Source organism: Lolium rigidum, chromosome 1 (genome assembly GCF_022539505.1).
Source record: "Lolium rigidum isolate FL_2022 chromosome 1, APGP_CSIRO_Lrig_0.1, whole genome shotgun sequence".
Taxonomy (NCBI): domain Eukaryota; kingdom Viridiplantae; phylum Streptophyta; class Magnoliopsida; order Poales; family Poaceae; genus Lolium; species Lolium rigidum.
In genome coordinates, this window is record NC_061508.1 from 139,335,117 (window position 1) to 139,351,791 (window position 16,675).

Below are 16,675 nucleotides of genomic sequence, written 5' to 3' on the forward strand. Positions count from 1 at the left end.
CGTTTGGAGGGTTTCTGGCGACTTCGACTTCCTCCCGTGCGTTTTTAGGTCGAAGGCAATAAGTAGTCCGAAAGAGGGCGTCGGGGGCCAGCCGAGGCCGCCACACACTAGGGCCGCACGGGCCCCTCCTGGGCCGCGCCGGCCTAGTGTGTGGGGCCCTCGGGCCCCACACAGCTCGCCCTTCGGCTCCGCCAATATTCAGGGAAAATAGGACCTTCGCATAAATTCGAGGATTTTCCTGAAAGTTGGATTTCTGCACAAAAACGAGACACAGAACAGTTCGCTGAAAACGAGCGTTAGTCCGTGTTAGTTGCATCCAAAATACACAAATTAGAGGCAAAACAATAGCAAAAGTGTTCGGGAAAGTAGATACGTTTTGGACGTATCATGACCTCAAGAGCAGCTCCCATGTAGTTCTCCATTGCACACTGATGACCCACAAGTATAGGGGGTGTATCGTAGTATCTTCGATAAGTAAGAATGTCGATCCCAACGAGGAGCAGAAGGTGTTGACAAGCAATTTCGATGAAGGATTCACTGTAAATGCTCACGTACAAGTATTCGGGGGTTTTGATGTAACAGATGAATAAAGTACGAGTAAGTAAGGTGCGAGAGTAACAATTGCAGCGAGTGGCCCAATCCTTTTTAGCACAAAGGACAAGCCGGTTTGTTTACTTATAATAACCAAACGTTCTCGAGGACACACGGGATTTTAGTCTAGTGCTTTCGCTACATACGACTAATTAATCTTCATTGTTTTGATAAGTGTTGTGTGGGTGAACCTATGCTAATGTACCGCCCTTCCTAGGACTAATACATACTTGTGATTATACCCCTTGCAAGCATCCGCAACTACAAGAAAGTAATTAATATAAATCTAACCACAGCCTTAAACTCTGAGATCCTGCTATCCCTCCTGCATCGATATACCAACGGGGGCTCAGGTTTCTGTCACTCCGGCAACCCCGCAATTGGCAAAAGAGTACAATATGCATTCCCCTAGGCCTATAAAGGTGAAGTGTCGTGTAGTCTACGTTCACACGACACCACTAGAAGAATAACACCACAACTTATCATAACATTGAATATTACTCAACCATACTTCACTACTAACATTTAGACTTCACCCATGTCCTCAAGAACTAAACGAACTACTCACGAGACATCATATGGAACATGATCAGAGGTGATATGATGGTGAATAACAATCTGAACATAAACCTTGGTTCAACGGTTTCACTCAATAGCATCAATAACAAGTAGAAATCAACACCGGGAGAGTTTCCCCTATCAAACAATCAAGATCAAACCCAAATTGTTACAGCGGTGACGGCGTGCAGCGGTGGAGACGGCGGTGATGATGATGAAGGTGATGATGATGGTGATGGAGATGATGTCCAGCTCGATGACGGTGACGATGGCGTCGATTTCCCCCTCCGGGAGGGAATTTCCCCGGCGGATCTCAGCCTGCCGGAGAGCTCTTTTCTCTCTGGTGTTCTCCGCCCCGCAGAGGCGGCTGTGGCTCTTCGCGATGTACCCCTGGAGCTTAGGTTTTCGAGATGAAGGTGTACGCGAAGAAAAGGAGGCGAGAGGGGGCTGTGGGCCCCCTCCTCACAGGGCGGCGCGGCCAGGCCTTGGGTCGCGCCGACCTATGGGGTGGGCCCACCTCGGGTCCCCTCGGCTCCCCCTTCTGGCTCCCTTCCTCTTCTGGAAAAATAGGATTTTTCATATAATTTCCGTCAACTGTTGATCTTCCTGACGGCGCTTTTTCCAGCAGAATCCTGACTCCGGTGCGCGATCCTCCAATAATCATGAAACATGCAAAATAGATGAAATAACATAAGTATTATCTCCAAATATGAAATATATCAATGAATAACAGCAAATTATGATATAAAATAGTGATGCAAATTGGACGTATCACACACCATTATTTAGTATCTCTCCAGTACATAATGTGCGGAGCATTATTTGTTTATTTTATATTTTATTTGTGATGGGCACCCGGTTGCCTTGCTCTTTTTGCAATATTAAGGAACTTAGCACATTATTCATTAGTCGAGGTGTGAAGTCATGAAAATACAATAAACCATTCAATTCTTCCTCATGAGCTAAAACAAAACGCAAAACATGTAGCAATTTTGAAGGTTTAAAGGTAGCACACAAGCAATTCACTTTGGAGTGGCGGTGAAATACCACATATAGATAGTTATGGTGGACACAATTGGCAAACTTTGGTTTTTGATGGTTGGATGCACGAGTAGAGCTCATACTCAGTACAGGCGAAGGCTAGCAAAAGACTGGGAGTGACCAACTAAGAGAGCAATAATGGCCATAATCATACATAGCGATAAAACATTATTAATCAAAGCATAAAGTGATATTACAAGTCAAAAACTAAATGATCATAGAGGATTTAGGTGACTGGTTTGTAGTCATAACATGGTGTAAGCATGTGCCAAGTCGACCCAATAACAACATTAAAGGAGAATACCACAATACTATGTGTTTGTATGATGGAAACAACACATGATTGTTTTAATGGCTCATTAAGCACTCTCAGATATTTGAGACAAGTCATGCTACAACAATAACTACTAAGCATATGATAAGAATAACATCCAACATGACATGCCAAAGTCTATGTCACAGTCTAGACAAGCTTCTTTTTGCATCACTTCATAGATAAAAATCAATATGGACCAGAGAGCTAATTATACATAATAAAGAATACTAACGAGCTCTGAACATAATTCGAGTGAAAGAACAAGAGCTAAACGCAGTACTAGCAAACTAGAACACCCACAGAATAATAAGAGTGAAAACTAGAGTGTTCTATGCAATGAAAATGGAGCGTGTCTCTCTCCAAAACAAATATGTTGTGATCCAACCATATGCTACAGCAAATAAAATAAAATAAAACTAAAAATACAAACAAAGACGCTCCAAGAACAACACATAGCATATGAAGTAATAAAAATATAGCGTATTGAAAGATGACCTGATACTTTGTCGATGAAGAAGGGGATGCCTTGAGCATCCCCAAGCTTTGATGCATGTACCTATTGGATATTTCTTGGGGTGACATGGGCATCCCAAGCTTGAGATTTTTTCCATCCTTCATCTCATTACATCATTCTTCTTTCCCTACACTTGAAAACTTCCTTCATACAAAACTTCACACAATTCTCATTAGCAACATTAGTGCAATTAAAATAACAAATCCACTTGGTTCAGTTCTAATATAAATCAAACATATATTAAAACATTTAGCTACTGTAGCAATTTCTTTGAAAATCTCCTTCTTTCAAAAGAACTCAAAAAATAAGAAAGAGATCAAGCTGCAAATGGTGATAGAAATCTGTCAAAGCGGAACAGCAGGTAAAGATCAATTTTTTAGAAAATCTTATGTTGCTCATATCAAAAAGTGATCAACTAATGAAAGTTAGATAATAACCTGGGGCATATTCATAAAAAATGGTAGCCCAAAATTCCGCTCCAGATACTTTTATGAATTTGTATGGTGATGACACATAATCTGTTTTCAGGATAGCAACTTCCCGAAATCTTACTTTCTTCCTATTAGAGGCTATTCTTGGAACACAAATGAAATAAAAATGATAAGGAGAGGTTATTACATAGGTAACAACTTCCAAGACTCAACATAAAATAAAAATTACAGAAATAAAATAATAGGTTGTCTCCCATAAGCGCTTTTCTTTAGCTAGGCTCAGTAATTTGAGAAGATGCTCACATAAGAAATATGAATCGAAGCAAAAGAGAGCATCAAGGAGCAAATGAAACACATTTAAGTCTAATCCACTTCCTATGTATAGGAATCTTGTACATAAATAAATTCACAAAGAACAAAGTGACAAGCATAGGAAGATAAACAGGAGTAACTTCAAAACTTTGAGCATATAGAGAGGTGTTTTAGACTTTTAGTACCATGAAAACTTCTACAACCATACTTTCCTCTCTCATAATAATTTTCGGTGGTCTCATGAATAAACTCAAAAATATAACTATCACATAAAGCATGCTTTTCATGATCTACAAACACATAATTTTTATCAAGCTCAAAAATAGTGCGATTAAAACATTCAAATCCACTTTTAACAATTTTATAACAGGATGATTGATCATTCTCAAGAGGTATGGGACTCCAAGATAAAGTCAAGACCCCTCCAATCTCATTTTCATTAGTAGTAGAATTAATATTATGAACCAATATAGGACCATCATGTAGAGCTTTATCATAAACATTTTTTAAGCAAAACTCTTTAGTACCATGCATTTTGAAGTTAGGCACTAATCCATTCGTCCTCCTTTTTTTCATCACTCTCCTCCTCTTTTTCATCTAATGAGCTTTCAGGTTCAGGCATTTCTTCTTCCACAGGTTCCTGCAAATTGTGGATACATTCTTGTGCATTACTGAGTCTCTCTTTATAATCAATGATATAACAATTATTGATGAAATTTTCTATGCAATAATCAAGGATAGAAGAGACATATTCTTTAAGGTCTTTACAAGCAACACATGTTTCATAATTTTTAGACATGAAGGATTCTATTTCAGAAGCTCCCATAAATAAGAAAAATTGTTCTACTTCTTAAAACCCAAGATGAATATAGTTATTTCAATGATAGTTCACAATTAAAACTTCTTTACTAAAGCCACATTGGAATTTAAGATGTTTAGTATCCTGTTCAGAGCAACAATTTATATCATGGCGTTTAAGCAAAATTTTAGCAATTAGATTCAACTTTTTTAACACGACTCTCATGACTTTACCCTTATATGATTCTCTATACTTTATAAATGATTCCATAGAGGGTCTAGCATGTTCTTCCATAACGACAGTTTTTAGATTTTCGATTTTTCAAATTTTTATGGACTTTTGGGTATATAAGAAAAATAAAACAAGACAGAAATAAACTAGATAAAAGTAAACTAAACAAAACACAACTAAACAGAAATAAACTAAGCACAAATAAACTAGACAAGACAAAATAAAATAATAACAGAGAGACAAGTAAAGTGTACTTCCCAGGTGAAATTATGAGTAGAGCTATGCCTCCCCGGCAACGGCGCCATAAAATAGTCTAGGTGACCCACAAGTATAGAGGATCGCAACAACCTTCGAGGGAAGTAAAACCCAAATTTATTGATTCGACACAAGGGGAGGTAAAGAATACTTATCTTTACTATTACTAGTACAAATGCCCGTGCGTTGCAACGGGTTTTTAAATTTTATTTCTCAGTGCACATATATAATTCACAACTCACTATAAAAATTCAAACAAATCAGGAATATCATAATATGCTACAGAATGATAATACCGAACACAATAAAAGATATCATTGTTGTGCATCTGCATGATTTCAAGTTCTATCTCTTCTTGTTACTCTTCGGCGGTAAGTTCCACATCTGTATTTTGGACCGTCATAACTGAAGAAATACTTCTTTTCTGATTAGTACAAACAATACTTTAATATTTATAAATATAATAACATGTGTCTTTGGAATCCTACTTGTCTTCAATCAAATTGCTTTGTTTACCTTTTACCTATGTGTGGTTTAATTAGCTACTTAAATAAGTTATATGGCCTAATGGTGTAAGCGTGTGCGTGCAATCGCACCATCCACAAACAAGCGACATCTATGTTCAAATTTTAGTTAAGTAATTACTTTCATGTTTCACTCTATTTTAGCTTGAATGAAATAAACATTATCTTGAAATATTTGTCATATGAATTTGACAAATAGTACTCCCTCCGGTCTGGTACTATGGGCTTCCTGTGAAAAACTATTTGTTCCAAAACACCTAAGAAATAAGGCCTACTTTCATTTAATTTTCTAATTAATTGCCTCCTAGATTTACTTCTAGCCACATCGCATGCTTCTCTCTCCTTTTTTCTAGGTTGTGTGAAACGGTTTCTTTGCATGAGGTTCACTTGCCCACCAAAATGATGGTTCACTTGCCCACCTTAATAGCAATACTTAATGAAAAAATCAAAATGGTATGCTGATTGGTGGAGTTATATGGAAAAACGAGACTCAACTTGGCCAATAGTTTTACACCTTGGTCGCGGTGCTATTCCTAATAAGCCAAAATACCGGATCGGAGGGAGTACTCCATGTGATCCAAATTAATTGACTCCACTTAAATGAAATAAAGTCAATTAATTTAGATCAGGGGAGTATTAATTAATAGTAGGTTGAGTTGTTTTTTACAATCATAATTTCGTACGGAATAAGTATCCTATTACCTAAGTAAATACATGTTCAAAAATACTGTTAAGAAAGTATCTCTCGTCCTATATTTTGTCAAGTTTAACATCCACACACCACAGAGTCATTACGGAATTTGTATGATGCAATTTGTTGAGAAAATGATGATTTTTTTCAAAATAATCAATTAAAAATAGTCATGAAAAAGGTATTAGAAGATTTTAAATTTAAAAGCAAGCATACTGTATAATTCTAATGCTAGCTGGACCACAAATAAGTGTATAAAATTTATCTCATTGCCTACTGATAAGTATATAAATTGATGAAGTAGCTCACTTCATTGCCACACTGTAGAGAAGAAAATAAACGAGAGGTGTATGCCCTACTATGGATTACGGAAAGAAAAGAAAATCAGCACGAACCAGACACATCACACTCTCAACTTCCGCCACTGTCTTTTCTTTCCCTCGTCGAGGCACGTCGACCATCCCCTCCATTGCCTTCCTGTCGCTGGTGGCGATGGTTGCCCCTTATCTGCATCCCCACCGCTAGCGAGAAGATCTGCTCCTCCACTGCCTCCCACCGCTGCCGCGAATTTTTCCCCTTCCCTGCTGCTGCAGTGAATTCTGCTCCCTCCCCGACGCTGGCGAGACGACCGCCCCCTCCCCTGAATCCTCGCCGCTGGAGGTATGCCCCTGGTATCTTATTATCCCTAGTTGTGGACTCCAGTCACCAAAGATCCCGAGGACGGCCTACGTGTCCGATTTGGGTCTCCCCATTCGAGATGCAATCGCTTGAAAGAGCGCCGTCTCCGGAAACTCTTAACTCAACCAAGGCTGGTCTGCTCCCTTTATTTGTGTGGTGGAGATTACTCTGCATGCATTCAATGCAAGCTGTTCTGTATTGTGTGGAGGAAATAACACAAAGGGACTTCCTTTCTCTCTCTTACTCACATAATCATCCTTCTCATTTACCACCAGCTACTTAGCTTAGCTTCACCTCTACTGTTGGTACGCCATCACACAGTATCTCTCTCTTACACACATAATCATCCTTCTCCTTTACCAACAGCTACTTAGCTCAGCTTCACCTCTATTGTCGTTTCGCCATTACATAGACACCAACTGAATGGTCTGACCAATATCAACGCTTGACCAACTACAATCAATAAATCAAACTGTGATATCACGAAGAAATAAAGATCACACTCCCAGCTACGAAGAAACATAACAATCATCTTGTTCCTGCATTTCACACAATTAATCCTGACAATATTAGACGGATTATATAGCTTCTTCCTTCTATAATTTGCACAGCCATGACATTAGTTTTCTAAACAGATGGCAATTGATTTGAATAGTTATTTGATGTCTTACCAGCAGAGATGCAACTTCCATTTCACGGAAGACAAACAACGTACGGAGTGGGATTAAAAATAAAGAGGTGCATAAACTTGACTTGCCTGCAAGACTGCAAAATAACAAGATAACTCATATCTTTTCAGGATTGAGGGTAAATAACCAATGGTTCCCAAAAAGATTATTTGACAATGAATGTGTTATCTTTTGGAAGCACTGATCGTGTTACAATGATTTAGACAAGAACATGAACAGCGCAAAAGACTTGAGAATCACTTTACTTCAAAACTCACATGCCAATTTCTAATAAAAATGGAACGGCAACAATTGAATGGTGAACTTTGGTCCCCAAACAATATGAACTACCAGTACTTTCCCCAATAATTTTTAGAAACAACATGAACTGTAGTCGTCCTAAACATTGCAACTTAAGTATTAGCAACAAAGTCAAAGGGAAGTCTCCGTAATTATTATTCTATTATCACCCCAGATCATCAAACTTGTAGTGAATAAAACGAATTTGTAGTGCCATGAGATCACCGAAGAAAATATTTTAACCGTGCAAATATGTGCTATTTATTGGTCGGAAAAAACAAATTGCAGAACATGGCATCATAGACTCTTGGTAAAAAGGAAAATACAAACTACAAAAGTTCTTGCACCCGGAGAACCAACTGTGCTTCATGTCTGATGGAACTCAATAGCCAGCAAAAACTATTAACACAGATACATTATTCATGGAGGACAAAGGACAATTTTCAATAAATATGGTGGCCTTGGTTATCGAGTTAGCACCTGATACTACTCTGAAACTTATGTGTGAGCAGAGTACTATACATTATGCACGCACCCAATGGAACGCAACAAGGCATCAATAGTGGTTAGATTATTAACAAATAACTAACTCCGGGTACTTAAGAAAGATTATAACACAATAATGGAAAATCATACACTAACTCAGATTTCAATTGGAAAAAAGAAAAGTAGCATACCATTATAAACATATTCTAGAGCGCGAAGGATCTGGTAGAGAAAGAATTGATGGTCCTCTGTGGTAATGTCAGATTGACGTTGCATTGGTGGGTCTGTATCCATCGGCTCAAAGAAAACATAAATATCCTTTCAAGTACCTCCTTTATGGAGTTATGGAGGTAGCATTATATATAGATGATCCAAATTATATCAGGATGTCTAAATAGCCATAGTAATATAATCTCACCGAGGATCCAGGCAGCATCAAATAAGTCTCACAGATATTGTGCATTTTCTTGATTGCAACAGTGTCGCTAGTATATTTGTCAATATCTGAACAAACGGCACTATAACTTCCCTTTGTTGATGACTTCCTAAATTTTGTATGTGTTAGCATCCTGAAGAAGTCCATCTCCGATGAACCCTGAGAAAAGTACAGGAAAAGGCTTATGTAATTTAAGGCTTCCAAAAGGTAAACAATTTTAGAAGTAACACTGGAATTGCAAAACATTTTTACAATTTTCAGTACAGCAACAACTCACAGCATAAAATTTCAGAAGTAACACTGGAAAAGGCAGTGCATAGTAGACAGGGAAATATATTATACACGCCCATTAGTGTCTAGCTATACAGTACTACCCCACTAAATATAATCAGGGGTGGCCTCTCTTTTGCATAAGTACAGCTGAAAAAATCTACAAGCGTGAGAAATCTGACCCACCTCCCAGCAAGGATATGCTCAAAATGATAACAATGATATGACGCAGGAATAACTGGTGGCTTGACCAAACAAAAGACCATCAACAGATTCGGTAGTAGCATATACAATGCTCTGGTGGTTCGAACTTTCATATTTCAGATATATTAGAACATTTATAAGGTTGCAACGATGTAGACAGGTTGCATAGAATATTGCAGAGTATCTAATAGTGTAGACGGTGCTGAGTGCAAAATAGTGCTTGTAGCCCAAAAGATTCTAGATAGTGTGGTCATCAGGAAGGATGATAACACGTAATAGGTTTTTGTCCTTCTGGGTTCCACTTAGAATAGGCATCCACGAACATGTTCCCCGCATTTTTGCTGAGCATCTACATGAGACAATTAATCACAAAAACGAAATATGTTCAATATCAACAGTAGGTACACAGACAGCATGAACTGGAGCACTATGTACAGAAACTGGACTATCAAATTGGGTGTACCTAGTGGACTCATCAGGCTAATTCCAGTCCGGCCTCCATGGCAGGGTGGGAATGGAGCTCTTGACGAGGGGTTGTCTGACACACTTGGAGTGCCATCAAAACTTCTGTTTTATCATTCTCCAGTCTCCATCTTGTCTCCTGACTTGTGGTTTGTTCGATGATGATCATACTTAAATATGCTCCTAACCTTCAGTTATTTCATATGGAAATAATCAAACTACCGTTGCTTGTAAACTAAAGGAAAAGTTATTGTCTGAGAATGAGCTACTGAGAGTCTAAGATGGTTACAACAATCACTCTATGGTCTGGAAGGATATAAACTACAGTAAAAGTTGGTAAGTGTCAAAAATAATATAAATCAAAATTAAGACCAAACAGGCGCAGGGGAATAGTCAAGAAAATAAATGAAATATATAAAATACTACTATCAAATTGAAAAACAGAGATTGGTGTCGAAAAATTACCCGCTGTTTCTTATCCCTGTCGTTCTTTTTCGCTCCTCTCCACAACGCCTCTCTTTCTTGGATGCTTTTTCGACACAGGATGACACTGACATGAATAACAATTAGGACTTATCTCAGCAGATTTTCAGTAAACAATAGTAAGTGCTTAAGCTGATACACTTTGAGAATGAAGGATACACAAAATTGCACCATAAAATTTCTTCTTGGTTTTATATGGTTGCCATCTTACCAAGTATGAAAAGAGCACAAACCTGAAGCAGCATAGCATCCATTCACCGTCTCCGCGGCCTCCAACACCGCACCCTGATGGTATCGCCAACAATGATGCGGACTCCAACACCGTCCTTCGAGGCCTGGCTTATATCCTTGCTCTACTACTCATGATACGTTGGTTGGATCTTGGCATTCATAATCATTTCCAGAAGCAAAAATATTGAGTGGTTGTTCATTGCCATGTACTAATGAAGCTGTTCAAGAAGATGTTGAGTTCATAGGAAACATACAACTTGCCCATTGCAGGCAAGGTTGATCCAGAGCTGCAGGCTCTTCTTCACGCCGGCATCTTCGATTGCTCGATGTCGCGGCCTGCCGTCATCCACTGATAAAGAAGAGATTGCAATGTTAAATGGGCCAAGTGCAGGCTGATTTCATTGTGATTATAAGTAGACAGTAGACCATACCTGGACATTTAATGTTCTGATGGTGCCCTTGTGTCCTGAAGAAGTCCTGTTGAGTGAAGGCTCGATGCTTCAGAGAAAGAGCTAAACCATTTTAGCGAACACCTGCAGGCAACTGAACAGGATGCAGGCAGGGCAGAGCAGGACAGAACATAAAGAAGAGTATGTGTGGGCCGTGCCTCGTTGGGCTCCAGCATGGGTATGTATCCTCGCCGCTGTGTGGTCCGTGCGGGGCACCGTGGAGGTGCTGCTGATCGTGTACGGGTCGGGGAATCGGCGTCGGCGAAAGGATGATGTTGAGATCGGTGCTGACCTAGCTGCTCCAGCGCGTACACGCCGCGTACCATGCGCGCCACCGGCAAACCGTGCTCGTCTTTGCCGCCACACCCGTTGTAGCCGTCCGCCGCCGGCTCGAGGCCGACGTTCGCCCCGTCCCACGCCACGCTCCGCGTTCCCAAACGGGTGCGAGGGCGGCATGGGCCACGCCCACGCAGCCGCTCGATTCGTGGCCGCCCTAGCTTTCTTCTCCATCGCGTGCATCGGCGGATCCAACGCAGGGAGCTCAAGCGACCGACGCCGCCCCGACCTGGCCCCTGTCCTCCGCGACCCGCGGCTGCACGAGAAAGGGAGGGCCGGCCTCCTTCTCCGCGCTACTGTAGGAACGAGCCGAGGAAGTCGACGCTGGAGGCCTCGTGGTCTGACGGGTGGCGGCGGCGGTGTCTATCGGGCGGAGGCAACGGTGTAGGTGATGCTAGAACGTGGCAGCACGAAGGAGGACGATGGGGCGGGGACGCGGGTCCTTCGGGTCGTCTCTTCGTTGGAGAGGATCAGAGGAGACGATCTCCTGTCCTGGCCGAGCTCGAGCAGAGGCGGGGCAGGTAGAGGAGCAGCGGGCGAGGTCCTAGCGAGCGGCGGCGAACAGGTGGTAGTCGACGTGGGCCAAACCCTAAAAGGAAGCGAGGTAGTGGTGCTTAGAAACGGATTAGTTGGGCTTGGCCCATTTGTGCGGAAGCCACGCGCGACGAAGGACGACGAAAGTTGGTCGTAGTGGTTGCTGGCAGAATACGGAACCTATTCATTCTTTTTAAGTCTTTACTATTATATTGGAGTTGGGGATGGTGTCACTTTGACATCAAACATTAGAAAGATCCAAGCCATCCATCATCTCAAAATCGCCATGAAGTCACGTCCACCGTCAATCACACATTTATTGCAAATCATGATTCATAAGGAAATAAAACCAGCGCATCATCGATCTTCCAAATATAATGCAAATCACGATTCAATCAAGGAAACATATATGACGTCAATCAAGGAAAGACATCAGGCGCAATCACGTCCAGAAGGAAACAAGGACAGACTACCAAATACAATGCAAACCAGGATCTTGAAGTGGCGGACCTATCAGGGAGCGAGCAGGGGCGGCCTCCCAGGGTCTCGCGGCGCGGAGAAGGGCACCTTAGCTCTGTATCTACGGCGTCCGCCATTGACGAACTGTTGCTCTGTTTTTCTCGTCGAAGGGTACGCGTACATGCGGGTGCGGGCAGGGAAGAAAGATATTGGGCCTACATAGTTGGGTAGTTGGGCTTAAGTGAGAAATGAAAGGCCCGTTCTCGTTTTTGCTGTCCAAACACACCACACACGCATCGAGCTGCCTCCATCGTTCCATAAAAATCCCCACGTGTTCAGGTCGTTCCAAATTTTCAATCTCTGCTCTCTCGCGACGGCCGATCTGCCCCGCTGCACACACGCGCCGCCGGCCGCCGCCAGGCCTTCAGCATCTAAGCACCTGAGCTCCTGATCTATTCGCCGCCGCCGATGGACTCTGATGTGGAGGCTGCCGGCCGCCAGGCCTTAAGCAACAACTGCATTCTAGATGATGTGATTTCCGATCTGGGTATCTGCATACAAATTGGAGACTATGCTACCGCAGAAATTAGAGGTGAACTGAGAAGGGTATATTGTTTGATTGTAAGCAGCTACAATTGTTTTCACACTTGTGCTGAGATTTAGATACATAATTTGTTTGGTTGACATGTTGTAGGTCTTGCTTGGAGCCAATGAGTGTTTAATCAGCTGGAGTACATGTTAGTAGTTTCTAAATCTCTTTTATGTTTTTTCATGCTCTTAGTAGGAGTAATCGTATCCATATTGAAAACTGATCTTTCCGAGAACCATTCATTTTTGTTACGTACACTTGCATTTCTGATTTTAAAAAAAGTTCTATTAAAATGTTCGCCCCGACAGACCTCAATTCCTGGGTCCGCCAATCTTGATTGACCAACACGCTCGTCTGGGGAAGTTCACCATGCTCCTGCTGCTCGCCGATCCGGACCTGTTCGACCGCGCCGCCCATCCCCTGCATCCGCCTCTCTGTGTGCGGGTCCTCTACGATGGCGTCGTCGCCACTGACGGCGAGCACCTCGACCAGCTTCTCATTGCGAGGATCAAGTTGGTGTACGTGCCACCTCTTGGGGAAGCCGCTGGCCCGGCGGTGGTGGGGTCGACCCACCTCTACCCCCACCGGGTGCAGCAGCTCGAGCACCTTGCCATGCACGTGCGGCTGCCGCCACTGCATGTCATTCTTGTCAGCGGTTGGATCCTCTTGTACATCCATTGTACACGCTCGTTCGTGGATAGAGCAATTGTGAAGCCATCGATCTCACTTTTATCTCCTCTCCCGTGCTCACATGCATCTCCCTACCAGCCATCTCAGATCTCCTCTACCACTTGTGATGAGGTAAGCTTAATAATTGTTTGCTTTTGTTCAGATTTTTCTGAATAATCATGATTTTGACTACTTACTGGGAAGAGGTGTATAGGTGTATGTCCCAGCCATCGGCAATCCTTCTGCATACAAGGTATTTGAAAGAATGCCTATGCCAAATTGATCATGCTAAAACACTCTGCCATTATGGCAGAAATTTATGATGCGATCATTGATATTATAGTGCAGTCTTCACATTCATATGGTTTTTTGTTTGTTTGTTATCCCCTTTTCCTTACTTTTCTCAAATTTAGTTTTTCAGTGCCACTATTTTATTTAAGTACGTCTATTTATTTTTCACGGAATTCTTCTATTGGAAGTAGAACAGTTGCACTTGCATATCACGGAGACAACTATGGCTTAGAGTTGGGCGATGATCGTCGTACGCTCAGAGTCATGTGTGGCGTGTGTGGTTGTGTGCATGAGCCGCGCGATGCCATAAGTGTTCATGGTATCGTTTGAAATATCGGCTCAAATGAAAATCAATCCCATGGCACAGTCTCCTTTTCATGTATGCTTCTTGAGGCTAGCGGTCAAGCTGCTTCCCCTCTCCTTAGATTAATGGCACTTCAATGAGAAGTACGATGGCGGCCACAGCGACGACGTTGTCATCAATTAACGGATTTCACTTTTAATGGCCGACGATGCAACACGCAAGGATCCTGCCTGTGGCCTTTATACAAATGATGGTCAATGTCTTTACCAACATGAGTTTGGGAAATATAGTTGTCTCCTTCAGTAACACCATCTAAAACACATGCACTATCAATGGTTTGTTCATGCAGATCCCGAGTAAAGAAAATGTATATGATACTGACTTTGAGTAGGTGACTTAGGTTGACATGAAGGGACTGGTAATGGATCGGGCAAGATGTTCTGACATCAAACGGTGAGGTAATATTGTATACTTCTGTACCATGTACTTTTCATATGTCTGTCGATGAACTTATCTGATCAACATTTAGTTCATAATCATGACAGTTGATTTAAGACTTTTTTTAGTTGTCCAGATAAATGGAATAAAGAGTTGAATGTGTTGTTTTGAATTGTTCTGCTCTTGTAGACGCCTTTGCTCTGAAATTCTATTGGAAAATACTGAAGTTCCATTTTACAGAGGGCCTAGATAATGATAACAGAAATATTGTTTGAATACTTTGATTCCGTAAGTACTATCATTCAGACGGAAAGACATACAACTTTTTTCCTCCAAGGCATCAATTAATTTGTCCTCTTTGCTGATTGGCTCCATCTAGGCTGCACGCAAATGCAATCATTTCATATAGGGACTACATTCATTTGAGAAATTTAGCATGGTTGATATTACTGATCTACGCACAAGTTTGTTTGAATTTGGTATCATTGTTCTCGCTGTTAATTTGGTTTCATAGTATACATGTGTGGTTGATTAGGAATGGTAGTCTTATATAATACGGATCTTGATGCCTCCTTAGCTTCAGCTGTAAGAATGATCCACTATTTGTTTTTGTTACAATTTAAATGATTATTGGTGTATAGTAGCTCCTAGAAGTCGGTATTTGAGTGCAAGACCAACTAAACACAATACTTGCAGTAGTAAATTCAGAAAATGCTCTTTATGTACTTTTAAAATTATTTGCATTTTCATTATAAAGAAGTGGTCTTGGTCACGCATTTCTCCTATTGAACCACAACTACGATTGGCAACTGAGGCTATATGACTAGAGGGAAGCGTTCGTGAGGGATTAGTAGGGGGTTGAGCAAGCACAATACGCAGATTAGAGTCGACTTTATTAATTTGTTTTCTAAAATAATTTTTCATTTTAGGGTGTTGGCAGCAGGAAGGGCAAAGGAGCCCGATCATGACAGAGAAATACGAGAGCACACCTCGTTCAATAACCTCTCATTCCATATTCCAAGTTACACCTTTTATTCGTTGTATGCAATGCATCTTTAATACAACTATAGACTCATTTTGGTGTCTTTACTAGAACTGGGGCCGAGAATTTGTGTACCCGAGAATTTCGTATTAAAATTTTGCATACTTATATGTTACATCATTTACTATACTACTGTATTACATTAGTTTTCGGATATTTTTGTTAGACTTATAAATATGGGTGTTGATGGAAAAGAATTCTGCCCTTGCATATCCTTCACACCAGCGGAATTTTCACGTGCCTTATACTTATAAATAATGAGAAAAAAAGAGAACCGTAGCAACGCACGGGCATTCAACTAGTAGGGTAGAAATGGGAGTTGGTCGTTTGACACTCAACGCATTTTGAAACCATCTCATCCGTCCAATCAATCTCACTGTTTCCGCTTCGTTGGATCTAATTTCATAGCAATCATGGTATCATCAATCACGCCATCGATCAATTAGGAAAGATATATTTTCTTACCTCGAAAAAAAATCACAACCATCACGATGGTATCAATCAATCAGGCTACAAATTAACTAGGAAAGATACATTTCCTCTTCTTATTCCACGCTTCCTTTCTCTCAGATTCGATGTGATAGATATGGATCCCATTATGTCACGCCGCCTGTCGTGCAGATCCGTCGCCACGGGGTTCTATCCATAGCCATCGTCCTCAAAGACCCGTTGCGCTGACGCGGTGCTCCGATGAGCCACCACCCGACCCCGTTTCGTCGGCCTTCTTGGAGATACGTTTCCCAGCCGTCAAAGATCGATTCTCTTCATCGTGCTGAAGCCCCGCCCGTAGCCATCAACCTTGAGGCTCCATCGTCCGCCGTCCGCCGCCGTCTGCGTGTTGAAGGTCCTCCGATCGGCATCCTCCTGCAGCGAACCTCTACCCTCTCCTCAGTCACCGTCTACACCGCTCTCACGTCCTCCTAATCTCCAAGCAAAGTGCGGTGTCTCTCTAGCTCTCTCTTGTTCTGTGTGTGGATCCAGAAATAGCTTGCTTTTAGCTGCAATCTGATGTGTTGTGAATGAAAAAATAGGGCTAAAGTTACCTATGCCATTACCTAATTTTCTGTGATATAATTTGGTTTG

The 16,675-nt window shown here is 41.5% G+C and overlaps 1 protein-coding gene and 1 long non-coding RNA gene across 18 annotated transcripts; one reads left to right on the forward strand and one right to left on the reverse strand.

Annotated features, from left to right (window-relative positions):
• Positions 1-8,876: 8,876 nt before the first annotated feature.
• On the reverse strand, positions 8,877-10,621 carry LOC124682464. The gene is made up of 3 exons (XR_006996292.1): positions 10,484-10,621; positions 10,233-10,317; positions 8,877-8,990 (listed from the first exon to the last, which is right to left on the reverse strand). It is a non-coding gene; the product is annotated as an uncharacterized LOC124682464 (long non-coding RNA).
• A 2,005-nt stretch (positions 10,622-12,626) lies between these two features.
• LOC124678686 lies at positions 12,627-15,707 on the forward strand. 17 transcript variants are annotated; one of them, XM_047214639.1, is made up of 6 exons: positions 12,627-12,851; positions 12,954-12,996; positions 13,131-13,649; positions 13,732-13,770; positions 14,513-14,565; positions 15,480-15,707. In XM_047214639.1, the coding sequence occupies exons 3-6, from the start codon at positions 13,218-13,220 to the stop codon at positions 15,607-15,609; spliced, it is 654 nt and encodes a 217-aa protein (XP_047070595.1). In that variant the 5' UTR covers positions 12,627-12,851; positions 12,954-12,996; positions 13,131-13,217; the 3' UTR covers positions 15,610-15,707. The 17 variants fall into 17 exon arrangements, 3 of the variants coding, with proteins under 3 accessions (XP_047070595.1, XP_047070537.1, XP_047070660.1); XM_047214581.1 differs by having other exon boundaries at positions 13,157-13,649; XR_006994810.1 differs by lacking the exon at positions 13,732-13,770 and having other exon boundaries at positions 13,157-13,649; positions 14,504-14,570.
• Positions 15,708-16,675: the final 968 nt, after the last annotated feature.